Source organism: Silurus meridionalis, chromosome 18, assembly GCF_014805685.1.
Source record: "Silurus meridionalis isolate SWU-2019-XX chromosome 18, ASM1480568v1, whole genome shotgun sequence".
Classification (NCBI taxonomy): domain Eukaryota; kingdom Metazoa; phylum Chordata; class Actinopteri; order Siluriformes; family Siluridae; genus Silurus; species Silurus meridionalis.
In genome coordinates, this window is record NC_060901.1 from 16,263,513 (window position 1) to 16,290,492 (window position 26,980).

The 26,980-nt window shown below is 37.1% G+C and overlaps 2 protein-coding genes across 3 annotated transcripts in view; one reads left to right on the plus strand and one right to left on the minus strand.

Annotated features, from left to right (window-relative positions):
• pus7l (pseudouridine synthase 7 like) overlaps positions 1-3,887 on the minus strand; it is a 10,179-nt gene extending 6,292 nt beyond the window's left edge. The window contains 6 exon segments of the mRNA XM_046873014.1: positions 1,123-1,167; positions 1,170-1,203; positions 1,872-1,982; positions 2,146-2,338; positions 2,541-2,700; positions 2,929-3,887. Coding sequence (XP_046728970.1) covers positions 1,123-1,167; positions 1,170-1,203; positions 1,872-1,982; positions 2,146-2,338; positions 2,541-2,700; positions 2,929-3,727 — 1,342 coding nt within the window. The 5' untranslated portion in view covers positions 3,728-3,887.
• A 1,662-nt stretch (positions 3,888-5,549) lies between these two features.
• On the plus strand, positions 5,550-26,682 carry ints13 (integrator complex subunit 13). Of its 2 annotated transcripts, none has more exons than XM_046873013.1 (17): positions 5,550-5,868; positions 6,554-6,804; positions 6,895-6,969; positions 7,215-7,417; positions 9,378-9,458; positions 9,608-9,698; positions 9,900-10,028; positions 15,649-15,730; positions 19,265-19,348; positions 19,452-19,541; positions 19,695-19,873; positions 20,037-20,201; positions 20,352-20,506; positions 20,697-20,927; positions 25,839-25,978; positions 26,273-26,408; positions 26,546-26,682. In XM_046873013.1, the coding sequence occupies exons 2-17, from the start codon at positions 6,580-6,582 to the stop codon at positions 26,580-26,582; spliced, it is 2,103 nt and encodes a 700-aa protein (XP_046728969.1). In that variant the 5' UTR covers positions 5,550-5,868; positions 6,554-6,579; the 3' UTR covers positions 26,583-26,682. The 2 variants fall into 2 exon arrangements, with proteins under 2 accessions (XP_046728969.1, XP_046728968.1); XM_046873012.1 differs by having other exon boundaries at positions 5,550-5,840.
• The last annotated feature ends 298 nt before the right edge of the window (positions 26,683-26,980 follow it).

Here is a 26,980-nt window from a genome sequence, read left to right on the forward strand (position 1 = left end):
TAGCCAGTCTCCAGACCTAAACCCAATAGAGAATCTTTGGAGGTAGCTCAAACTCCATGTTTCTCAGCAACAGGCCAGAAACCTGACTGATCTAGAGAAGATCTGTGTGGAGGAGTGGGCCAAAATCCCTCCTGCAGTGTGTCCAAACCTGGTGAAAAACTACAGGAAACACTTGACCTCTGTAATTGCAAACAAAGGCTACTGTACCAAATATTAACATTGACTTTCTCAGGTTTTCAAATACTTATTTGCAGCTGTATCATACAAATAAATAGTTAAAAAATCATACATTGTGATTTCTGGATTTTTTTTTAGATTATGTCTCTCACAGTGGACATGCACCTACGATGACAATTTCAGACCCCTCCATGATTTCTAAGTGGGAGAACTTGCAAAATAGCAGGGTGTTCAAATACTTATTTTCATCCAATTCCACAGCTGTTCTTGTAAATGCTCTAGTTACCTTGAGCATTGACTATTGTCACGCCCTTTTGTCTGGGTTGCCTCCCAAACTCCTTCATAAACTCCACCAGGTCCAAAACTCAGCTGCCCATATAATTATTAGAACTTCCGCTAGAGCATATCTTCCTGTTCTTTATCATCTACACTGGCTTCCGGTCAAATTTCAAAACAGGGTACAAGATTCTGCTTCTCACTTTTAAAACTCTTCATAATCTTGCATGCTCATCCATCTCTGACTTACTTCATACCTACACCCCAAAGCGCACTCTCAGACCTTCCTCATCGGTCACTACTGGGTTTGGGGCATTTAGATGGGAATTCCCTTCCACAATCAATACGAGATTGTGACTATCTGACCAGTTTAAAATCATGCCTCAAAACACATCTGTTCAAATTCTTTTTCTGATCAATTTTAACAGTTAAATTGCTGTTTTTTGTCGTTTGATTTTAAAATGTTTAACTCTACTGTACGGTGTTATTGAGTGTTTTAAAAGGTGGCTTTAAATAAAATGTATAATTATTATTATAATCTGCTCTCAACTGAGTGTTATAGTCATTACTGAAACATCAGCCTGAGTGTGAAATCTAATAGAAAAGCACATGTAAATAAACCATATAACATGTGCCTAGGTATAAAATGAGTGCCAGGAGTGTACTTACCTGTCTGATAGAAATGTTGCTTGGCTTTATTTTCGTGGTCATTTCCTCCTCAGGGCTCAGAAACAACCTTAGAGCTGCATTCTGATGGGGACAGAGACATACATATACAAAATATATTGCTTAAATATCAGGCATAATGACGTTCAGCTTATAGACTTGCGTAATTTATTAGTCAAATACACTGAAGCACTTTCACATGTGGCAAACAGTGTTACGATCAGATGAAACTAAGGTAGAATTTTTTTGCAAAATTTAAATAGACACATTTTGTCTAACACAAAAAAGCTTATCATCCAAAAATCCCCATACCCAAGGTGAAGCACTTGTAGGGATGAGTTTATTTGTAGCTGGGACTGGAGCTACAGTAAAGATAGAGGGATTCACAGATAGCTCCAAATACCAATCTATTTTGGCCTTGTTAGACAGCTAAAAGTAGAAATTCACCTTCCAGGTCAAAAACAGCTTCAGAGAATTAAGATCAATGAAATGATCCAGTCAGAGTTTTGATCTAAATCCTGTGGAGAAGCTGTGGAATGTCATAAGGAATGCAGTGTACAAGAGATCCCTTTCAGTTTAATTAAAGGGAGAAGGAGAATGTTTTTAATAAAGCATGAAATTGTTCTGCCAAATCTAAGATGTTACCACATTATACCACACAATGATGTATAACTGGTCGTGGTTTCATTAAAATTCAAAAAGGGGTATGTAGACTTTTGCACTCGAAATACACAAAAACACATGGTGTTTACCGTGTCCTCCTTCAGAAGCGCAAGTCCCACATGGTCCGCTTGAACTTTCTGGCTACTTCCAAACCTCTGAGGTCCATAATAATTCACAAAGCCCAGAGTCTGCAGGATGAACTGTCAAGTTATTGTATTTGAATAATTCACACCGAAATAGTAAACATAATGTGATTCAAAATAAATTACACCAAAACAATAGAATGAATGGGGTTAGAATTATACATTCAGATATATTATATTATAGTATGATAATAGTAATTTATAAATAAATTCAGTTCACCTTTACATTCTCTACTGCCTCTTTCACAAGGCTTTCTAGATCTCTAAAACTGCCCGCGTGAGGCTCCAGGTCTCGGATGACGAGCTCAAAACGGTTGCCTGCTAGCCTTCCAAGCCGAATGGGCTCAGATACTGGATGGATTTTAGACAGCTGTAATCCTTTCCTCTCAAACATATCGGCCTTCGCCAACAACCTGTCAGATAACAGAAAAAAAAACTAATCACACAAAATTTCTATAAAATCAACACTGAACTGGGCAGGTTACAACACTGCAGCAATAAGTTAAAGGATTTTTAAAGCAAGATGGCCAACAGTAGAACCAAATCAGCTGCATCTCAATATAATACAATGGCATGAGCTTAAATCAGTTAACTGTAACCCATTTTGTCCATTACCGTTCTGGAGAAATCTTCTTTACCACCATTGACTGGTAGGTTATGGCTCGTTTGTCTTTGATGCCAGCATAGGAGAAGTCAGAGGGAAGAACTCCAAGCACTGCTGCCATGTAGCTGATGGCCTCCAAAGTCTCAAGATTGTCTTTTCTTAGGGTGAAACCTTATTAATGAAGCAAGTCAGACATTGAGAAATATTTGATAAACAGGATGCAGCCCTGAGAGACCTAAAGCACTTTTTCCACTGATTAATAAACTGATCTAACTTTAGTCATAAATTGTTTTAACTGATTAGCATAAACATGCTTATAATTCTGGTCTAAATCAAATGTTTTCAGAAGATCTGCTCAATGAAGCAATGACTGGGTTGCTGCTTTTCTACGTTTCTCACCGGTGTATATCTCCTGCTCATCCTGATCTGCTGCCGTCCTCTTCCTGGCCCTTCTGCCTCGCTCTCTTAGCCTCACTGTAATTGCAGTTCTGCCATGTTCCATGAAGCTCTTTGTCTCCAAAAGCTTTCCAAACTTTCTGCTCAAAAAATGGTGAACAGAGGTCCGGTGCTCCTTGATGTCATCAGGTGAAAAGGTGTACGTGGAGCCAGGTTCTTTCGCATCTTTAAATCTAAAGAAATCCTCTGCTTCCTCCACAGATACTAAATTTGAAAGTTCTCTGAAGTCTGGGTCTTCTCTGACCAGGATCTCCTCGTGGTTGGTGGCCGTCATGAGAAAGGGGTAGGTGTACTTCACTGCACTGTGCACGACGGCTCGCTGGTGTTTGTCTGGAAAGACTCCAAGGGACATTTCCAGGTTCTTCTGCACCTCACTACATCCTCGGATGGTGCTAGCAAAGTGTTCTAAGGACTTATTTGGAGAGGAGCTCAGAATTACACTCAGGTCACAACGCTCCTGGCCCAAAACTTCACCTTCATTTAAGCAGACAGCATCAATTGTGATTTCATTGGAATGTGTTTCCTCAGTCAGGAGCTTTGCTCTGATACTGTCTTTGGGTGGAACATCTTTGATATCATCATTAATCCTATTTATAGGTTCTTCAGGAGCATCTGGACTGTTCACCAGTTGCCCGTGTAAATCTATCTCAGTGACTACAAAGTCCTGTGTCAGGTTCTTAATGCTGCCATGAAAGCCTTCATGAAGAGACCTAAAGTGCAGTGATGCTGATCCTCCTGACATCCTGACATCCAGTAAAACACACAAAATCAGGAAAAAGGACAATGATGTGACCGTGTACAAACATTTTTAAAGTATCATCACTTAAATATTTGCGCACAAAAATACGGGTGTGTATGTTGTGTTGTTTGATGTTGTGCTATAAATGCGTGTGAAATACAAAGATTTCAACATACGCAGCAAATCGGAGTATCACGTTGTCGCCTCCCACGCCAACTTCCGGAAGTGCAGCATTAGATCTGTCCCAAACGGTGCAACGCTGTCCTCTCAGTGCGCAATTTGATTACGTCATCAACCCGGGACACAATGAAAACTACAGGTCCAAACAAAAAAAATCTGACTGGCAGACTTCTTTCTGTATTTTTATTAGCCCTAAAATGATTCAGTTATATACAGATATAAACAAAATTATAAAAAAGATAAATGATGGATTTTTTATGGAAATACATGTATGTGATATGGTACGACAACAGTGCATTAAATATATTTGTAATATAGAACGTAATTTAAGATGTACAGTATAATATAAATATAAATAACTATAAATAACTAATATAAATAACTATAAATAAGTCAATAAAATAAATACAGTAAATACAAAAAATGTATAGCACAATTAATATAATAGCATAATAATAGATTGATAATATAATAGTATATAGCATGTATGTATGTATGTATGTATGTATGTATGTATATATATATATATATATATATATATATATATATATATATATATATATATATATATATATATTTATGTGTATGTACATTAGTTTAAACCAAACTATTTGGTGACATGATCAATATTTTTTCTTCTCATTGTGCACCGTTTTCTGCCCATCAACCTATTACGTGCTATTGCAATGCTTTTTTTTTTTTTTATCTACCACTGGTGTATAATTTCCTGGCTCTCACACACCACAAAGGTAGTCTAGTTTATGATGCTAAAAATAAGGGTTAACATGGTGAGAGTTTCTGTAAAGCTGCTTTGAGACAATGTCTGTTGTGAAAAGCGCTATACAAATAAACTTGACTTGACTTGATAAGAGGGAGTCAGCGATGGAAACATGACTATGAACAGAGACATTCCTGATCATCACCATCTTTGCTCTGTTTGTGTTCTATATGGTGGTTGCTTACATTCATATGATGTGAAGTCCAGTTACCAGCATGACACTAAAATGGGTACTACAGTAGTATTGGCTACCTTTTACTGAAGTACATGTCAGAGACCAAACTTATTTACTTTAACTGGAGTGAAAAAGTGTAGTCAGGATTTCAACTTTTACCAGATTATTTTAAAACATGAGTATCTGTACTTGTACTTGAGTGAAGGATGTGTGTACTTTTGCCATCTCTGCTGTGCTGTAATGTACATGTGACAAGTAAAAACCCCCTTTACACTTTACCTTTATTCTCATATTTGTACACTAAACAAGCTCAATGAAACTTGGCATGTTGAGATTAGAGTGGAAGAACTTGATTGTCCTGCCCAGTGCCTAAACCTGCTAAACATTTTGGGATAAACTGGAACACCAGACCTCCTCATCCAACACCAGTGTCTAATCTCTCATGCTCTTGTAGCTGAATAAACTCTACTCTCCACAATCCTGCCCCAAAATCACGTGGAAACCTTCCCAGAAGAATAATACTTATAGGGGAAGCATACAGCATAGGGGAAATAAATCTTGAATGTCATGTACAACATATACATATGAGTGATAGTCGGAGTGCACATACTTTCGGCCATGTTGGTGTATATGTGTTGTCGGAAGTCGCCCTACGATCGGAACTATTTGAGCACTTCTTTGTGTTCGTACGGAATGTTTTGAATGTGCGCCCAATCTGTGCACATAATAGTGTTGAAGTTTCCGAGGCAGCTGGGATTTTAATTAATGTTTTGTTAGTTAATACAACTCTGGATTATCGACGGTTTTTTTACATGGCACTGTAGCAACAAGAGTAAGCAGTTAGAACCGCGTTTCTCCCCAGAGCTGAATGTTTCTCCGCTGCGGTTGTGTTTCGGTGTGATCATGGTTAGCCGGAGCTTTCACTAGCGTGGGGCCTTCCGGCTGGGAGAGTGGAGTTTTGCATCAGACGCATCGGACTGGAGGTGATCAGACTTCATGCACACCTTTCAGGTGCAAGTTCAGCTTTCACACAAAACCGGCAGCCAGAAAAGGCGTTATGTTGCTCAGATTCTGTTCAAGATGTCGTTAAAACAACCATCTGCCTACATGTGCAAACATTTGTTAACATCTGTAAACATCTGTAAACTTATGCAAACGTTTCACAACCACAGCTAGCAATTCTTCAGAGTCACGTGATTCGTATTTCAGTTAAAGTGGAGACAGTGAAGAAATCTATAACCTGTAAATATTTCTTATAGCTATTTACTAGATTAATGATAATCATAGTGGATACATGACAGATTTTCGGACATGGCATTTAATTTGTTTCGCTATTAAAGTATATCTGAGCCAAATATATATAAAAACATTATAGAAAACTTATTCTCTTCCTGTTGATGCTTTCTTCATCAATCTATTTATTTATTCATTTTTTCATTCATTCTCTGTGAGCACTGATCTCCCAAGAACCCTGAGCATGATGGAAGGGAATGAGGCAGATCAGCTCAGTTAGTCCACCCACTGCCACATAACCAGGGTGAAAACATGCAGAACTCCATACAGAATCTCAGGATTAAATGTCTGAGATTTAAGGCAGCATTGCTATTTTTCTGCATGCTATATGAATCAGTAAACTACAGCTATATTTCTTACCTGCTATGAACTGACACTTAATACTGCATGCTGATGTGTACAGATCTCCAGCCAGTGAACACCAGCACGATGATGATGTTCTCAGTCTCTCACAAGACAGTGTTTGTGGTGGATCACTGCCCCTACATGGCTGAGTCCAGTAGGCAGCAGATTGAGTGTGACATGTTGACCAAAGGTCGAGCGCAGGGCATGATCCCACTAGCTCCTGTTTCGAAATCCCTCTGGACTTGTGCTGTAGAGTGCTCCATGGAGTACTGCCGCATCCTCTACGACATATACCCTGCTAAAAAACTCGTAAGATGTTAAAATCATTCAGTTTGTTTTTCCTGTTGTGTCTTTTGATTGTTGTTGTTTTTTTTTTTATATCGTCTGCTGCTTTTACAGGTAAACTACATTGTTAGCGATTCAGAATGTCACATTTTAAATACGTGGAGAGAAGAAGACCAGAGTGTTCAAGAGGTAAAGCAAAAGGCTCAACTTGGTCCTAACCGTGTGTGTGTGTGTGTGTGTGTGTGTGTGTGTGTGTGTATATATATATTTATTTATTTATTTATTTATTTATTTATTTATTTATTTTAACACAAAATGAAAAAAAATTAAAACAAGGGTGATTATCACAAATGATGCCATAAACTTAATATAAAGTGGTGTAATGAGATGATGTTCTGTCCATATCATGCAGCTCTAATGTTGTCTGCTTGTAGTTAATGACGGCACTGGCAGCTGTGGGACCACCCAACCCTCACGAGGATCCGGAATGCTGCAGTATTTTACATGGACTGGTGGCAGCAGTCGAGTCACTTTGTAAGATAACTGGGTACCAGCATGAGGCGCGCACTTCTCTCGCAGACGTGGCACATAGAGTCTCGAACAGGGGGCGAATCATCTGCCTTACTAATGCAAAAAGGTAAACAAATCCTTTAACCGATGAGACTTTTGTTCTTATTGAAAAAACGTATCCTCATTATTCACTGTATGAGGGACACCTGTGCACCTAATCAGTCAGTCATGTGGCAGCAGCACAATGCCAAGTCTCAGTTCACATTAAACGCCAGTATGAAGATAAAGTGTGATCTCTGTGACTTGGCATGGATGTTGGTGCCAGACAGGAAGGTTTGAGTTTTTCAGAAACTGGAAAAGTCTGTGGTGTTTACACAAAGTGGTGGAAAAACAAAAAACATTACCAGGGATGTTTGATGGACATATATCTGAAATATCTTTTAAACAGGCAAAAAACAGCAAACTGAGAATAAACATACATTCCACATACATTTTTAAAAAGTAAATAAGGAATAAGATATTTTTTCCTCAAAAAGGCCTGTTTGGGGAATCTTATGATGACTATCGAAGCCAAATAAAAAGAAAAATTCTTTACATTTTTGCACAGAATTTTAACGTCCGTATGATACATTGTACCCATCTCCTGCCGTGTGAGATGCCTTACTCTCGCCAGCAGTCTACAGAGTTATGTGGTCTTAGAGCACAGATTTTTTTTTTACTTTTGCACGTGTCTATTGCCAAATACATATATACTACAAAGTTTATACATTATGGTACTGTAAATTGCTCTGTTTTGCTAAATTATGTATATTTATTTTTTATTATTAACAAATTACAGTATACTACTCCCATACTGATCTTCATTTGTTTAAGACTCTCGGGTAGGCTAGGTCATGTCTCAACTTATGATATTTTCATGTTAAGATGGTTTTATTGTAACGCATCTCCATCGTAAGTCGGGGACTACCTTTAGTTTAAATAGTTTGTTAGTGTGAATGCCTACTGTAAGGAGATCCAACATTATCCTAAAAAAGCCATAGCGAGCCTAATCAGACCAGGAGTCTACATCAGACCTACAATAATAATAATAATAATAATAATAATCTTTATTTTAAATTGTAACGATTTTGAGCATTTTTCAAGCATAAAAACATCACAGATACATCACGAAAAAAATAATTGATCACCTTAACGATATCCTAAAAAAGTACGTTTTAAGAGCAAATTTAAAGATTCCGCGTGTCTAATCTCAATGAGAAGAGAATTCCAAAGTTTTGGCGCATAGAAAGAAAAAGCCAGATCACCCATAGTAAGTAAATGGTAGGAGAAACAACTTAAAGACCAGAATCAGAGGAGCTCTTGCCTTGGAGTGTAGACAGTTAAATGTGGTGACAAGTAATGTGGTGCCATACAATGCACCTTATTGGTCAGCATAAGAATTTTTTAAATCAGTACTAAATCTAACAGTGAGCTGATGCAATGTCTCCAAAACAGCAGAAATCTACTCACCAGACCTGGTTCTTGTCAGAATCCTTCTAGCCGAATTTTAAACAACCTGCAATTTGTTTAAAGTAGATTTTGAAACCACAACAAGCAAAGCATTACAGTAATCAAGGTGTAAAAAAAACAACAAAATTATTGATACAATTTTCAGCAACTGAAAAAGATAACATGGGTCTCAACCTTGCAATGTTTCTGAGATGAAAAACATTTTTTTAACTGTATTCTGAATATGAGAGTAGTTAAGAATGTTAAGATTTTGTCAAAAGTCATCCTCCAAATTTTTTCTCTTTTAACTGAAACTCCAAAATGTAGCTTTCCACTTTGAAGTTTTACAAGTGAAATATGGCATTGCTGTTCAGATCATTGTGGGTGTCTATGAGCTTGTTTATATGTAATACCTTGAAGGGTCAGTGCTGCATATACGCTGGAGTTTCCTCACCCTCTGCAGCACTCATGCAGTAAGAAGGATGAGCAAGTAGGCAGAAATTTGGTGAAATAGAATCCATTGTGTATTAAAATGATGTTAAAAGATTAGAGTGAGAGATTAGAGAAACTAATTAATCATTTGTGTGTGTTTTCTTCAGTGACACACATGTACGGATGCTAGAAGACTGTGTGCTAGAAACGATCCAGGAACAGAACAAGCTTGCTGCTGGATCTGACAGGTGTGTGGTGCATCAAAACACTGCATTCAAAAGTGTTGAATGAAGTAGTCAAATGCATCAGCATGAAATCCTGTTTCTGTTTTAAGAATGTTGGATTGTAAGCAGATGAAAATTTGTACATTCAGCTGTAATGTGTATTTTTATCGCAGACTTATGCCTATTCAGCAGTGTGAGCTGGTGCTGGTCCATTTATACCCACAAGGAGACGACACCTTGGTCTCAGACCGGCCAAAGAAGGAGGTGAGTCATCTTGTGAATTTAATGATTTAATGTAATTTTTTCCACTTCATTTTTTTTTAGAGAGACAGTCCTCTGCCTTCGAAGCTTATTGTGGTTTTATAATTTTATACCATTAATAGATTTTCTTATCTTTATCAGAGTCAAATTCCCAGTAATGGTATAAACGATTGTCTCTCATAGTTGAACTGTAATGTTTATTAGATGACATCTGTGCTAAGCAGTGAAGTGCACAGTGTACGTGCTGGGAGGCATCTAGCCTCTAAACTCAATGTGCTAGTGCAGCTGCACTTTGACTTGGCATCAACCACCATCACCAACATCCCCATGAAGGTAAGATCGCCTCCTTCTACCTCCTACCTTAAAACACTTCACATTCCTCCAGAAAAAAATGCTGTAGTCATCACAATTTTTTTAGCCACACTGGCTCATTCATTAGTTATAAACTTTGAGTTTCTTTTACAGATAATTGGTTTAAACTAAAAAATTATTTCAGTGATTTCAGTACAGGCAAAATAATTTCCAATCAATACATTTTTATTTGTAGATCGTTTTTACAAATGAATATTGTCTCAAAGCAGCTTTACACAGATAATGAATAAGATGTTCTTTATGTGTAAGTTTGTCCCTGATGAGAGAGCCAGTGGTGACTGACTATGGCAAGGAAAATACAGTAGTATACAGCACACACCCTCGTCTAATTACACACACCCTTGTTTTCAATAAAGACATATGGATTAAATATAGAGAAATAATTACACAACCCCAATCTGGAATCATCTCAGATCATTGCCTCATTTTTACTGAAGTCTTTTTCATATTGTATGCACTGTGACATCAAGAGACACTTATTGCTCAAAGTTTTATTGTAAATCTCCCAGATGTTTATTATTTTGTGATAAGTAAACTCTAATATTTTAGTGTGTAGAGAACAATATAATCATGACAGTAGACATGTAAAAATCTTTTAGTTCTATCAAAATTGATTTATATTTATTTAGTCTGATTAATGATTTATTATATTTGTTTCAAAGTTATCAGGCTAGATTTTTTCTTTTTGGATGAATACCACCAGAAGCAATCAAACCTCTTAACCACCTTTACCCAAAGCCCTCAGACTAGCAGTTATCAGACCACAGGCTGAAAACTGTCATAGTAAAGTTATTCATAAACATTGTATTATGTTCTGCTGCTATGCCCAGGTCACACAGCAAAGCCTGATGAAGCTTGGGCAAGTGTAAAGGACATTAAAGGATATTAGGATTTGGACTGTAATTAATATGAACAGTGGTTTTAGGACTACGATTACTATGAACACCTCCTTGCCATTGTCACCACTGGCTCACTCATTAGGGATAAACTTTTTGAGATATTTGAGATAAACTGCTTTGGGACTATGTCCATTGTTAAAAGTGCTATACAAACAAAATTGAATTGAATACACTGAATGCCAGCAAGTGGCAACAGCAATTACACCTATTCTCCTGCTTAGAGTGAAAAATGACCCCAATCTTTCACTCTAATAATTCTGAAATAATAAACATCAGTACATGATGTACAAAAACCAGTTCTTCATACTTCTATGTTTAAGTATTATATTACCGTGCTGTTTAGTGTTCAAGCTTCACTTTATCCAGAAGGCAGCAGTCAGACCCAGAATGTTTGATCACATCACCTGATCTGATCCACACTGCATTGATTCCCAGTAAATATTACAATTATTATAGACAACATGTAGTGAACTATAAAGCCCAGGAGTCTGTAGTGTACATGAGTGACTGGTATTTCTTAGAAAAGTCACTACCTAGAAAAACGAATTATGAAATATAGACTTTGATCAAAAGTCCTTCTTGGTCTATTAATAACATAATTGAATATGTGACCGATGGGGGGGGGGGTATGTGTATATGTGTGTATATATATATACACAGTACAGACCAAAAGTTTGGACACACCTTCTCATTCAAAGAGTTTTCTTTATTTTCATGACTATGACAATTTTAGATTCACACTGAAGGCATCAAAACTATGAATTAACACATGTGGAATTATATACATAACAAAAAAAGTGTGAAACAACTGAAAATGTCATATTGTAGGTTCTTCAAAGTAGCCACCTTTTGCTTAGATTACTGCTTTGCACACTCTTGGCATTCTCTTGATGCCTACTTTGAAGAACCTACAATATGACATATTTTCAGTTCACCTTTTTGTTATGTATATAATTCCACATGTGTTAATTCATAGTTTTGATGCCTTCAGTGTGAATCTACAATTTTCATAGTCATGAAAATAAAGAAAACTCTTTGAATGAGAAGGTGTGTCCAAACTTTTGGTCTATACTGTGTATATATATATATATGTATATATGTATATATGTATGTGTGTATATATATATATATATATATATATATATATATATATATATGTGTGTGTGTATATATATATATATATATATATATATATATATATATATATATATATATATATATATATATATATATATATATATATATATATATATATATATATATATATATATATATATATATATATATATATATATATATATATATATATATAATGTATGTTTATTCAGCATATTTAAATATTTTGATCAAGTCCATATGTACGATTACTTAGTGATTAGAAGATCATCACCTTTAGTTTGGATTCAGTTTTCTCAGGTTACTTGAAATTTGCTGAATTATGAAACTTTGACTTTGCTGGTTGTGCTGTCATTAGATTGATATTAGATTAGTAACAATAGATTTGACAATATATGTGTTGTAACAATAGATTTGACTTACTTTCGAATGATTGGGACATTCTAGCGCTATTTTGGTAGATGTTCCAGAAGTATTGCAAGGATCATTTTTTCATGAGAGTTTGTATAAGTGTAAGCAGGTTTTTCCCCATAACAAGAGGAAGCATTGTATGTGATCTGTATGTAGTGTCTTAGTTGGTTGATTTGGCTTGAAATCGGCCATTCCAGAGCCTGAAAAAATATACAAAAAACTAATGTGGCCACAAAGTAAAATTTTAATTCAAACTAAGCCAAGCTAAAACCTTAAAAGCCAGAGCCTTTCAGAAAAAGGGTATTCATATGCAACCCAAGCTAGAAGAACCCATCCACTGTATACCATGTGTTTAGAATATATATTTAGAGTTTGCAGTTTATTATACTTTATATTTAGTTTTTTAATAATTCATCTACACAAAATGATCAATAAAGGTAAATATTGTACGTTTAGACATGTTTACAGATGTTTTTTTCTGGTAAGTATTCAGTTTCTGGCACTCTGGTGAATCTTTTTTCCCATGTCAGTAGAAAACCTAAGCCATGTAGTATAATAAACCCTTAGTAGACATTCACAATCAATTTGCGTCAAAATATAGATCTGGTAATAGATATAAAATGACTTCCGAAGCTCGGCATGTACAGGAGCACAATGACCTTCATGATTTTTTAATTATAGGAGTTTGAAAGCACACATAAACTGGGCTAAGTTGGGCTTCAGAGTTCTTTACAGGAATGTGAGAACTTCTCAGAAGGACTAGATGGAATCCACTCCGGATTTAAAAGTATATCGCAGGCTCTGGTTCTCTGGTCTGGCCTCACTGAACTCTCACCAATACAGAAGTAGTTGCAGGTACTGGTTATCAGCTAGCTATAGGGATGGAGAAACAGGCCCGAACGGAGTGAAGAATGAATGCAGTGACATACAGAGTGAGGTCATCGAAGAAATTACCTCATCTCCCTGACCAAGGCCCTTCAAGCCCAGTTTAGTGGCTGGTGTTCAGATTGACTGCCAAAAATATCTATTAAAAAAAAAGTGTGGAAAAACTGCCTTTTTTATATTTTATTATTAAAATATTATTTTTATAGATTTTTATATCCCATTCATGCAGCAATATCTAGCTTTAAGAAAAGCATATAGGAGACATCGTGGATTTGAGAAATGCGTGGTTCAGCCTCAGTGCCTGGCTACAGCTTTTAAATGTTTTTAAAACCAGTCCGCAAGAGGCTCCCAAATGTATTCTAATACCTTTTTGTTTTAAAATCTAAACCCTTTACTGTTTTCATGTGTCTGTTTTTCAGCTTTGTTATGACTGCTGTTTTCATGGTGTATTTTTTGTTTGTTTTACTAGCCTACATTAAATGTCTGTGTTCAGGTCAGTACTCTAAAGCTTCCAGAGCTAATCTCAGAACCCCAGGATGCATGCCTCCCTCAGTCATCTAGCTTCTATCTAAATAAAGTCATAAAGACGTTTTCAAATAATGACCTCTGCCAGAAATAGGAAGAGTGGGAGGAAAGTTGAGCCTCACATTGTTCCTTAAAAATTTTATTCCATTTGGCAAATTTTATCGTTACGTATTAGAGGTTGGAAATTGAGTCCTACCCATCATGTCTAATGTGAGTGATTGTGAGTGATTGTGTTAATTGGCATGTTCTCCAGTGCGTAACACCTCTCCTCTAATTCAAAACCAATATAGTAAAGGACCATTATAATTATTAGGTTATTAGGCATTTAAAATAGTTTCAAAATAGTTAAAATTTTCAATTATAAAATTGTGTTACAGTTTTAGAAACATGTTTTGGTTCCTAAAACTATGACGTGTATTTTTAGACTTGTTGGGGTATTTGTCTTAATTTTAAATTTTGCACCAGATTTCAGCATGAGTGATGAAGTTTGACTTCTCAGTGAAATCTGGAAATGAGAACGTGTCAAGTTAGAGAAAGGATAAAGAAATTTGGCAAACATTACAAGGTTAAAAGATTTTTATTATTGAAGAAAGGCATATTTTAGTTAATGAGCAACAGTTGTGAGTGTCAGTCTTTAGTCATGTGATCAATGGGATGCTGGGTGAAAACGGAAGGTCTTTCTTAATGCTCACCTCATGATCACCTTATAGGTGATATTTTCCCCAGATACAATGTAGTTCTCTTGTTCCTTGTGCTGTGTGGAGTTATAGTCTGTTCTCTTTTCTTTTCTTTTCTTTTCTTTTCTTGTCTTCTCTCTCTCTCTCTCTCTCTCTCTCTCTCTCTCTCTCTCTCTCTCTCCCCCCCCTACTCAGGGGTGTAATGGAAAACAGATAGAAGTCAGTATGATAGTGTTGTCCTGATACAGTCAGCCTTTAGCTTGATCCAAAAAGAGTTGTGAAGATGAATTGGTAAATTCTACACACTGGACTTCGCAGTAAGTGAAGTTTACATATGACAGTGTGTCAGTCATTGAGACAAATAGCAGATTTTACTTGGTGTTTATTGAATTGGTCTGCTCAGGAGAGAACACCATGTAAGAAATGTACCAGAAAACTTGTACAGAATGCAGTGTATTAGTTCATGTGTCTTTTGTTTGCTAAAAACACTTGATATTTTCAAGCAGTTACGGATTGTGATAAATGTTGTTAATGTTACATTGCAGTTAATGACCTTGTATTTACTTAAACTTAGCTTATCTACTGATTGAACTTGATTGAAATACTGCAAGTAAATATGTTGTGGTATTAAGTACTTTATAGAGTCAGTGTCTTCATGTAGCAGGTGAAATGGCATTAGCCTTAACTAATATGTAGTAGAATGTTAGCATATAAGGTCATGAAGAACAGCATGCTGAGGTGGTTGTTTGTGGGGTAGCCTCTGTTGGTCCTAAAACGAGGACACTACTAGAGTATGGGATTTAACTTTTTATTAGTGAGCAGTCTGATAGACGTATTGAACTGAAACTCTGATAATCACCACATTTATTTGTGTAAAGCTGCTTTGAGACAATGTTCATTGTTAAAAGCGCTATACAAATAAAAATGAATTAAATTGAATATGGAAAGAAATTATGCACAGTTTCATTACACCCCACTCTCTTTTTCTCTCTGTTTCTCTGTCTCATTTTCTTGCTCTCTCTGATGAAGCTTAACTATTTTTGTGTTTGTGTGCCCTGCCATAATAAGGAGGAGCAGCATGCTAACACATCTGCCAACTACGATGTAGAGCTTCTACACCATCGAGATGCTCATCTGGAGTTCAAGAATAGTATGTACCAACCTTTTACATTTCTTTTTACATGTGGTCAGTAAGAACGCAGGATAATCCTGGGATGTAGTAGTAGATATCCTCTCCAAAAGTACTTGAATGGTTAGGATTTGGGTTTGAGATCAAATTTGAATGATAATATGGATCTAAGATTCAGCTTCCATTTAATAAAATTTACTTGTGTTAAACTATTAAGAACATGGAAAAGTGGTGACCACGGTGGAACAATTTAAACTAACCCTTAATGTGTTTGTATATTTCTGGCTTGTAATAATTGCATCAAACCAGTGACCCACTGACATCACCAAACATTCTTATTTTGGGATATTTTTCCAGTCTTGTAGCGTAGGTTTCACTGGGTTTCTCCTTTCCGTCTCCTCTTCAGATGGTGAAATGCAGCTGGGTTAATGTTTGCTGATTGACTTGTCCAGTCTAAAACCTTTTATTATGTGTTTCTTTTTAATTAGATTGGGTGCATTTCTGTAGACTTCTTAATTCATTCTGAAGCTTCATCATTAATTCCATCTTCCATAAAAACGAGTCTGTTCCAGAAGCAGCTGTGCGAGCTCATACCATGAAAATATCATGAATGGATCATGAGCAGATTCTTTTTTACTTCACACCTCAATACCTCAATTTTGTGGCTAATTTCTGCTCTTGAAGTCTGGATTATGATATCATCATTCCTGCCGTGTGAAGGTTGTTAGAGATGACACTAATCTGTCTGGTTTTTCTTTACAGCTTTCATAATGTTTCTGTTGTCAACTGCTGTTGTTTTCTCTGACAGTTGTTGCATGTATTGATGTTAATATATCAGTGGTTTCTAACATGTTCTGGCATTTTAAAATGTAGTGCTTGTGCAATGTTTTCTCAGCCTTAATTTGACTTTTGTTTCCCCCTTAAATAGATCTTTCTTTCTATTGGTTTATCCTATCGCCTGAGAAACCCAGGGCTCAAACCTAGAGATGAAATTTTGTTAGAATGATTTAAATGTTTAAAGAAGAAATAACTATGGACATACCTTGAGTAACAAGACGTCACGTTTCTATATTTTGTTCACATAAGTGGAATCAGACAAAGGATGCCATGTTCAAAGATTTTTTTTACACATCTAGAAGCTGAAATTCTGATCTTTCATCTTGTATTATTTTTTTTTATTTATTTTTTTTTTCAAAACCAACTGTCAAGTTAATGATAGAATTGGCCTTGTTGTTCCAGTGTATTTAAGGAAATTGGGTATAAATCCTTCTGCATGTGACCTTAACTGGACCCTCACTGTAAGATGGAATTAATGATGAAGCTTCAGAATGAATTAAGAAGTCTACAGAAATGCACCCAATCTAATTAAAAAGAAACACATAATAAAAGGTTTCAGAAAAGTAACGGATAAAATAACGCTCCAGTTGACAACTGGACTAAAACATCTGTGTACAGCAGGGTAGATTGATGGACTAACCTGATTAAGGCCATAATAAAATTATTTATAAATTATGCAATCGGAGATGGTGGATAATTTTTAAAACAAAATTTGACAGAAAATATTGGTCATTTGAACCTTTGTCTTAGATTTTTCTTTATCATTTAAATCCTTTGAGTCGTGCTACATGTTTTCCAACATGGGCAGTTTAGAACGCAGGGAGAAACAAAGTGCATATTTTACATTATTTAAATATAATCATTGTAAGGAATCTCTGGTGAGATCACCGCTTATTTATCTAAAAGGAAAATGAGATTTCCTACACTTCTTGCCTCTTCATCTGAGTGCATGTTCAAGATGAGCATTTCCTCTGTAGATACACTTTGAGGGTTGCCATTGCCAACAGCTTCCTTGCCTGGGTGATAGTCACTTGTTTGTTTATCACAGACTGCACAAGAAGTGGGCATGTCATTAATACTCAACCAATCACAAAGCAATCTGTTTTTAACTTACCGTAAATGGTTTACAGGTTGCTTGGCGTTTTAATGAATCATATATTGCCGCAGTACACTATGTTTGATAATAAAAATCAAATAAAATTTTATTTGTCACATACACATACAGGGTATGACATGCAGTGAAATGCTTATTACGACGGTCCGGCATGAGGGAATAGGATGGAAAAGATAATACAAAGAAAAAGAAGACTGATAAATAAAGTATAAAAACTATATAAAATAAAATATAAGAATATATAAAGATATAATTAGATATATATGTATATATATATATCTATGTGCCAGGAGAAGGTAGGCCGTCTTGTCGTTGTTGGAGATCAGGCCCACCACAACAGTGTCATTAGCAAACTTGATGATGGTGGTGGAGTTGGAAGAGGCCACACAGTCATACGTGTACAGTAAATACAGCAGGGGGCTCAGAACACAACCCTGGGGAGCTCCAGTGCTGAGGGTGAGGGTGGATGAAGTGTGTTTTCCCACCCGTACGGCTTGTGGTCTGTCTGTCAGGAAGTTAGAGATCCATTGACACAGCGGCAGGCTGAGTCCCAGGACCTCCTACTTAGAGGTGAGTGTGGAGGGAATTATGGTGTTAAATGCTGAACTGTAGTCCACAAACAGCATCTTTTGTATAATTCCCATTTCTGTGGTCCAGGTGGCTCATCATAGTGTGAAGGAGATGAGCAATGGCGTCCTCAGTAGAACGGTTCTGACGATATGCAAACTGTAGTGGGTCCAGTGTGACTGGTAGTGATGCAGTGATGAAGTCTCTGATCAGTCTCTCGAAGCACTTCATCACTGCTACGGTCAGAGCTACAGGTCGGTAGTCGTTAAGGCAGGTGGGCTGGGGTTTCTTCGGGACAGGAACAATGGTGGACTGTTTAAAACATGGAGACAACAGACTGTTCCAGTGAGAGGTTGAATATCTCAGTGAACACTAGCTGGTCAGCGCAGGCTTTCAGAACCTGACCTTGCCATCTGGTCCTGCTGCCTTCCTGGTATTCACCCTCTTGAATGCTAAATATACTGAATATATAATATACTGAGGCTTTCATGGGCACGGACTCACTCCAGACTGAACAGTTAGAGACTGTCTGGTTTGTGTGACTGCTCCCTTGATATCGTCAAATTCCTCTTCCTTTTCCAGGAGTGGAACCTGATGTGGTATTCTGTTCTGATGTAGCACATCAACCTCAAGATTCTATGTTTTTGTGCATTCTAAAATGGTTTTCTGCTCAAAACGCCATTAAAAAGTGATTATCTGACCTCTTAAATACATTCTGGCGGCTCAAACCAATCTGGCCATTTTCCTGTGAGCTCTCCTCACAAGGCATTTTCTAGCCACAGAACTGTCGCTCACTCAGTGTTTGTTTTTTACTCCTTTCTTTGTAAAGTCAAAGATTGTCCTGTGTAAAAATCCCAGAAGACTAGCATTTTCTGCAAAACCAGACCATCTGTTAGCATAAACATCTGTGCCATGCCTAAACACACTTTCTGCATCATTCTGATGTTTGATGTAAACATCATCTGAAGCTGTATCTGTGAGTATTTATCTTTAATCTGTATCTGCATAGTATTTAGCCTTGTATTGTCTTTTTGCAGGTGATATAGGAGGCGGCAGCAAAGAAAGTGGTATAAGAGAAACTATTACACTTAAATGGTGCACGCCGCGAACCAACAGTGTAGGTAAGTGTGAAGCAGGAAAAGTCAAGTTTTTCCGTTGTAAACTGTACTGATATATCTGTATACTGTTTACATTAACACAGGGTTGCTGTATTTTGTTTTCCAGAGCTGCATTACTGCACAGGAGCCTTTCGCATCTCTCCTGTAGATGTTAATAGTAGACCCTCCTCCTGTCTCACTAACTTCCTTTTAAATGGTATGTTTTTCGTTTCTTACTAAGTAATTTTGTGTAAGAAAAGACAGTACAAGTACAAGTTTACAGTACAAGTAAATATGTTCATTATTTAAGAACAAAACTTGAGAAAAGGACCCAATAAAGGATCTGTAATCTTCTTTCCCCTTTTTTCAGGTCGCTCTGTTCTCTTAGAGCAGCCTCGCAAAGCAGGCTCAAAGGTTATCAGTCACATGTTGAGTTGTCATGGTGGGGAGATTTTCCTGCATATGCTCAATAGCACCCGCTCCACTCTGGAGGATCCTCCTTCCATCAGTGAAGGCTGCGGGGGTCGTGTTACTGACTACCGCATTACTGTAAGTCTTTCATTTCAACCTCATCACAAATCCCATCGCTTATAAAGGGAAATATAGACAAGATAACGTAAGTTTGGGGATATTTCCATAGCACTCTTTCTGTTTAGATCCTACAGCATGACACAGGATTGTGTCCCATGCTTTGGCTTTGCTCTTTCTGCAGGATTTTGGAGAGTTTATGAGGGAAAATCGCCTCACCACCTTCCCTCACACTCCAGTGGATGCTGCCGGGAGAGCACCTTTTGAAAGAGCAAAAGCACAGCTGGAGCGTCACACACGCTACTGGCCCATGATTATTTCTCAAACCACTATTTTTAATATGCAGGCAGTAAGTCATGTGTTTTCATTTTAGTTCATTATGTTTATTTTTCCTAAAAGTGATGATAATACCTAGAACTAGTAGCAGTCGATGGCATGGATCATGTTCCGTTAATGAAAGATCTGATTTCTGTTTCACTCTTGTGTTTTTGCTGCTCAGGTAGTGCCTTTAGCAAACCTGATAGTGAAGGACACTTTGACAGAAGACGACGTTCTTACATGTCAAAAGACTGTGTACAACTTGGTGGATATGGAGAGGAAGAATGACCCTTTACCCATCTCTACAGTGGGCTCCAGGGGCAAAGGGCCCAAACGGTGGGGACCACAAAATTGACTTTTTTTATTGCATTAAAGATTCTTTTAAAGTATCTTGCACTATCTGATCTTAATGTTGCTTACTTGTGCATACTGTTTATAAATGAAGAGGCTACATGTATGAAATGGGTATAAATAAGAATAGAGATAATTTTACTTCTGGACCCAACACAAGCGTTGTGCGTTGTAGGGATGAGCAGTACCGGATAATGTGGAATGAATTGGAGACTCTGGTTAAGATGCATGTTGAAACTAGTGAGAGACATCAGCAAGTTCTTGAGTGCATCAGTGCCTGCAGAAGTAAACCCCAAGAAGAAGAAGAGAGGAAAAAACGAGGAAGGAAAAGAGAGGACAAAGACGATAAAACAGAAAAAAATGGTAAAGAATCTGAGGATAAACAATGGACTCAAGACACTGACAGGTTTGATTTTCCAGAAATACTTTGCATGCACTGGGTACAGTTACTGCTTTATTCTTGTTTCCTTTCATTCTTTCTGTCTATCTATCTTTCTAGATTTATTAGGGTTGTCAATCGATTAAAATATTTAATTGCAATAAATCACGATTGTCATCAGTTAACTCGTGATTAATCACATCTTAATTGCACATTTTTATCTGTTCTAAATGTAACTTAAATTAATATTTCTCAAGTCTATAATACTCTAAACATGGGCATGGACAAATTTATGCTTTATTCAATTGTATGTTTATTATTAGTTAAACTAAACTCAACATACGTTAAGTTAATCTTGTAAATGTTTTAAGGTAATTATGGTGTTTTCAATTATGTTAATTATCAGGACACCAAACAAAACTTTTGCTATGTTTCCGCACAGAAGATTTTAATTGCCGGAAGTGTGCCTAATGGAGGATTTTGGTGCTTGATTTGAGACTCAGTAATACAATGTTTAGTGATTAAAAATAGTTTTTTAGTGGATTTTTTTCTTTCTTTTTTAATCTGAGTAAAGAAACGTCGTCGTGAATATATGTATTGCATTGAAGGTTTTAATTTAAAACCTCTTTGTATATTTATTTATTTATTTATTATATAAACATACAGTGGGTACAGAAAGTATTTAGACCCCCTTAAATTCTTACTCTTTGTTATATTGCAGCCATTTGCTAAAATAATTTAAGTTAATTTTTCTTCCTCATTAATGTGACAGATATTGACAGAAAAACACAGAATTGTTGACATTGTTGCAGATTTATTAAAAAAGAAAAACTGAAATATCACATGGTCCTAAGTATTCAGACCCTTTGCTCAGTATTTAGTAGAAGCCCCCTTTTGATCTAATACAGCCAGGAGTCTTTTTGGGAAAGATGCAACAAGTTTTTCACACCTGGATTTCGGGATCCTCTGCCATTCCTCCTTGCAGATCCTCTCCAGTTCGGGTTATGTTGGTGGACAGCTATTTTTAGGTCTCTCCAGAGATGCTCAATTGGGTTTAAGTCAGGGCTCTGGCTGGGCCATTTAAGAACAGTCACAGAGTTGTTGTGAAGCCACTTCTTCGTTATTTTAGCTGTGTGCTTAGGGTCATTGTCTTGTTGGAAGGGAAACCTTTGGCCCAGTCTGAGGTCCAGAGCACTCTGGAGAATGTTTTCATCCAGGATATCCCTGTACTTGTACATTCATCTTTCCCTCGATTGCAACCAGTCGTCCTGTCCCTGCAGCTGAAAAACACCCCCACAGCATGATGCTGCCACCACCATGCTTCACTGTTGGGACTGTATTGGACAGGTGATGAGCAGTGCCTGGTTTTTTCCACACATACCACTTAGAATTAAGGCTAAAAAGTTTTATCTTTGTCTCATCAGACCAGAGAATCTTATTTCTCACCATCTTCGAGTCCTTCAGGTGTTTTTGTAGCAAACTCCATGCGGGCTTTCATGTGTCTTGCACTGAGGAGAGGCTTCTGTCAGGCTACTCTGCCATAAAGCCCTGACTGGTGGAGGGCTGCAGTGATGGATGACTTTCTACAACTTTCTCCCATCTCCCGACTGCATCTTTGGAGCTCAGCCACAGTGATCTTTGGGTTCTTCTTTACCTCTGTCACCAAGGCTCTTCTCCCCCGATAGCTCAGTTTGGCCAGACGGCCAGCTCTAGGAAGGGTTCTGGTCCTCTCAAACGTCTTCCATTTAAGTATTATGGAGGCCATTGTGCTTTTAGGAACCTTAAGTGCAGCAGAACATTTTTTGTAACCATGGCCAGATCTGTGCCTTGCCACAATTCTGTCTCTGAGTCCTTCAGGCAGTTCCTTTGACCTCATGAGTCTCATTTCAAATCAAATCAAATCAAATCAAATCAAATCAAATTTTATTTGTCACATACACATACATACAGGGTACGACATGCAGTGAAATGCTTTTAACGACGGTCCGGCATGAGGGAATAAAAAAAAAGGGTAAAAAAAAGGGGGATAAAAATATAAATATAATAACAAAATTTAAAGAAAAATATAGTAAGAAAAGGCAGATAAATAAAGATATCAGGATATCTAAATATATATGTATATATACATACATTACATATATACTTATATATACACATACACGGAAAATATTTTATGGCAGTGTGCAGTTAACCAGTAAACAACAGTAAACATTAAACGAGTTAGGCATGTTTTTGATTGTCCATAAGTGTCCATGTGCAGTAAGGTGTGGTGTAAAGTGTCCTTGTGCGGAATGTTAGGCATGTCATTTGCTCTGACATGCATGTAATCTGTAAGGTCTTATATAGACAGGTGTGTGACTTTCCTAATCAAGCCCAATAAGTATAATCTAACACAGCTGGATTTAAATGAAGGTGTAGAACCATCTCAAGGATGATCAGAAGAAATGGATAGCACCTGAGTCAAATATATGAGTGTCACAGCAAAGGGTTTGAATACTTAGGACCATGTGATATTTCAGGGGTTTTTTTTGTTTGTTTAATAAATCTGCAAAAATGTCAACAATTCTGTGTTTTTCTGTCAATATGGGGTGCTATGTGTACATTAATGAGGAAAAGAAATGAACTTAAATGATTTTAGCAAAAAGTGAAAATTTAAAGGGGGGCTGAATACTTTCCGTACCCTGTGTGTGTGTGTGTGTGTGTGTGTGTGTGTGTGTGTGTGTGTATATATGTATATATATATATATATATATGTATATATATATATATGTATATATATATATATATATGTATGTATATATATATATATATGTATGTATATATATATATATATATATATATATATATATATATATATATATATATATATATATATATATATATACACACACACACACACACACACACACACACACACACACACACACACATACATACATACATATACACACTCACCGGCAACTTTATTAGGTACACCTTACTAGTACCGGGTTGGACCCCCTTTTGCCTTTAGAACTGTCTTAATCCTTCGTGGCATAGATTCACCAAGGTACTGGAAACATTCCTCAGTTTTTGGTCCATATTGACATGATAGCATCAAGCAGTTGCTGCAGATTTTTCGGCTGCACATCCATGATGCGAATCTCCCGTTCCACCACATCCCAAAGGTGCTTTATTGGATTGAGATCTGGTGACTGTAGAGGCTATTTGAATGCAGTGAACTCATGTCATGTTCAAGAAACCAGTCTGAGATGATTCGCGCTTTATGACATGGCGCGTTATCCTGCTGGAAGTAGCCATCAGAAGATGGGTACACTGTGGTCATAAAGGGATGGACATGGTCAGCAACAATACTCAGGTAGGCTGTGACATTGACACGATGCTCAATTGGTACTAATGAGCCCAAAGTGTGCCAAGAAAATATCCCCCACATTATTACACCACCAGCCTGAACCGTTGATACAAGGCAGGATGGATCCATGCTTTCATGTTGACGCCAAATTCTGACCCTACCATCTGAATGTCGCAGCAGAAATCGAGACTCATCAGACCAGGCAACGTTTTTCCTATCTTCTATTGTCTAATTTTGGTGAGCCTGTGCGAACTGTAGCCTCAGTTTTCTGTTCTTAGCTGTCCGGAGTGGCACCCGATGTGGTCTTCTGTTGCTGTAGCCCATCCGCCTCAAGGTCTGACGTGTTGTGCGTTCAGAGATGCTCTTCTGCATACCTCGGTTGTAACGAGTGGTTATTTGAGTTACTGTTGCCTTTCTATCAGCTCGAACCAGTCTGGCCATTCTCCTCTGACCTCTGGCATCAACAAGACATTTGCGCCAACAGAACTGCCGCTGACTGGATATTTTCTCTTTTTGGACCATTCTGTGTAAACCCTAGAGATGGTTGTGCGTGAAAATCCCAGTAGATCAGCAGTTTCTGAAATACTCAGGCTAGCCCGTCTGGGCTAGTCTGGGCAACCATGCCACGTTCAAAGTCACTTCTGATGCTTGGTTTAAACTGCAGCAGATCGTCTTGACCATGTCTACATGCCTAAATGCACTGAGTTGCTGCCATGTGATTGGCTGATTAGAAATTTGCGTTAATGAGCAGTTGGACATTGTACCTAATAAAGTGGCCAGTTAGAGAGAGTGTGTGTGTGTGTGTGTGTGTGTGTGTGTGTGTGTGTGTGTGTGTGTGTGTGTGTGTATAGCAGATAATGGCATTCCTCGACAACAGATTTCAATATCGGTTATTATTAATTAGTTGTTGCAGCCCATCCTCCCTTAGATGACAAAATATTTCAGCTGAATGTTTGGAGGAATTAACTGTCCGGGTGTCAAGAGTGTAAATCTGTTTGCCATGCCTCTTGTAAAAAGGTGTTTGTCACTAGTTGAAAATGTCTTTCTGATCTTGTGATCCAGTTCATCCCAGAGCAGTAAATAAGATGAATATGTGGTGACTGGGCAGGCCTTTCTATTCCACTCCACTATCTAAATAACACAGAGCTTTACATAATAGCTACAAAATGAAGCCCAGATGGAGTTGCATGGTGTGGAAAAATGTAATGGTAGCCATGTTGGTTCAGTTTTCCTTTCACCTGGAACAAGTCTCCAACCTTTCCTGCTCTAAAACAACCCCAAACTATTAAGCTTCCACCATGTTTAACGGTGGGGGTGAGGCAGTCTGTTAACGTCACCTTTCCTGATCTGTCTTACATAGGTTCTTCTGTTAGAATCAAAAATGTCACATTTGTTCTCATCTCTCCACAGTATCTGCATCTCATTCACTTTTTAATTCTTATGTGTATGTATACAGACATTTCAGAATAGAATACTATTCTCTGGCCTACTATTTGTAGAGCTATAACATTGTGGTCTCCATAATAAGTTTTAGATGGTTCTAACTCAATTATCTTTTTTGGGTTGTTTTTTTTTTATTTTTATAGATTGAAAGGAAAAGTGGAGCGAGAGAAAGAGAATGAAAGCGAATCTGGGGTTATTAAAGACTCTCCAGATTCTCCAGAGCCATTCAATAAAAAACCCAGACTTATGCTTGAGGATCTGCAGCCCCAAGAGAAAACCAAAGGTATATCTTTAATTTACAGGATAAACCTTTCAACACAGCTGTGATTCTGTCTCTTCAGGGCTCAGGTCTTCAACATGCTGCTCCAAGTTACCTGTGGATCTGTGAGCAGAAGGGAGCAGGCATTTTGATAAATGCACACTTGGTGTGATTAGACCCTGAACTTTTGTTTTTGCTTGTTTATGAACCGAGTTATACATATAAATCAATCAGTTCACTAGTTCATGTTTTCTGAAAATGGCAAAAAAAAAAAAGAGAAGAGAAGGCAATTTTCTCATGAGCGTTCTTCTTTTTTAGGCCCCGTCTCATTACTTAGTCTTTGGACCAGTAGAATCGCTCAGGCAAATTCCAGAAAGCACCCAGAGTTTGCTGGAAGGCTCAACTCCATCAGTAACAAGGCAGAACTTTACCAGCACTTGAAAGAGGAGAATGGGTTAGTTATCTCACTTTCTCCTGTTTAGTGCCCTCTAAACTTTTGTGTTAATTTGTGGTTTTATTTATTCATTTATTTTGTTCTTGTTGTTAATGTTCTATTAATTATTTATTTATTTATTTTAATTTTTTTTTTAGGAAAGATGTTCATGAGAATGGTAAAACTACCAGATGATGGATGGCAGATGTCCAAGAGGAAGTTTTTTTTTTTTTTTTTAACTCAATTTGTACAAAATCGAAAACACAATAAAGAGCAACTCTTGGGTGTTTGTTTACTTTGTGTCAATCTGATTTTAATTGATCTCCATTTACATGATATTTTGTTACAGATTATAATAATATTAAAGTCATGCAACATGCTTTGTAGTTCATAATAATTTATACATGCTTGCTTGCTGTAGTAGCATCCTGAGAAGTTCAGACCGGGTCACAATCCTGTTCTTTCAGTGACAACCTACAGCTCATAGGGATAAATAGAGATATTGTATATTGTACAACCCCAGTTCCATCAAGTTAGAATGCTGTGTAAAATTTAAATATAAACAGAATGCAATGGTTTGCAAATCTCATAAT

Excerpts from the sequence above, each read along its gene's own strand:
- ints13 (XM_046873013.1), top strand. The coding sequence starts at position 6,580 with ATGATGATGTTCTCAGTCTCTCACAAGACAGTGTTTGTGGTGGATCAC. Across the intron at positions 6,970-7,214 it reads AAGACCAGAGTGTTCAAGAG|TTAATGACGGCACTGGCAGC; the intron begins GTAAAGCAAAAG and ends GTCTGCTTGTAG. Across the intron at positions 19,542-19,694 it reads CACTAACTTCCTTTTAAATG|GTCGCTCTGTTCTCTTAGAG; the intron begins GTATGTTTTTCG and ends CCCTTTTTTCAG.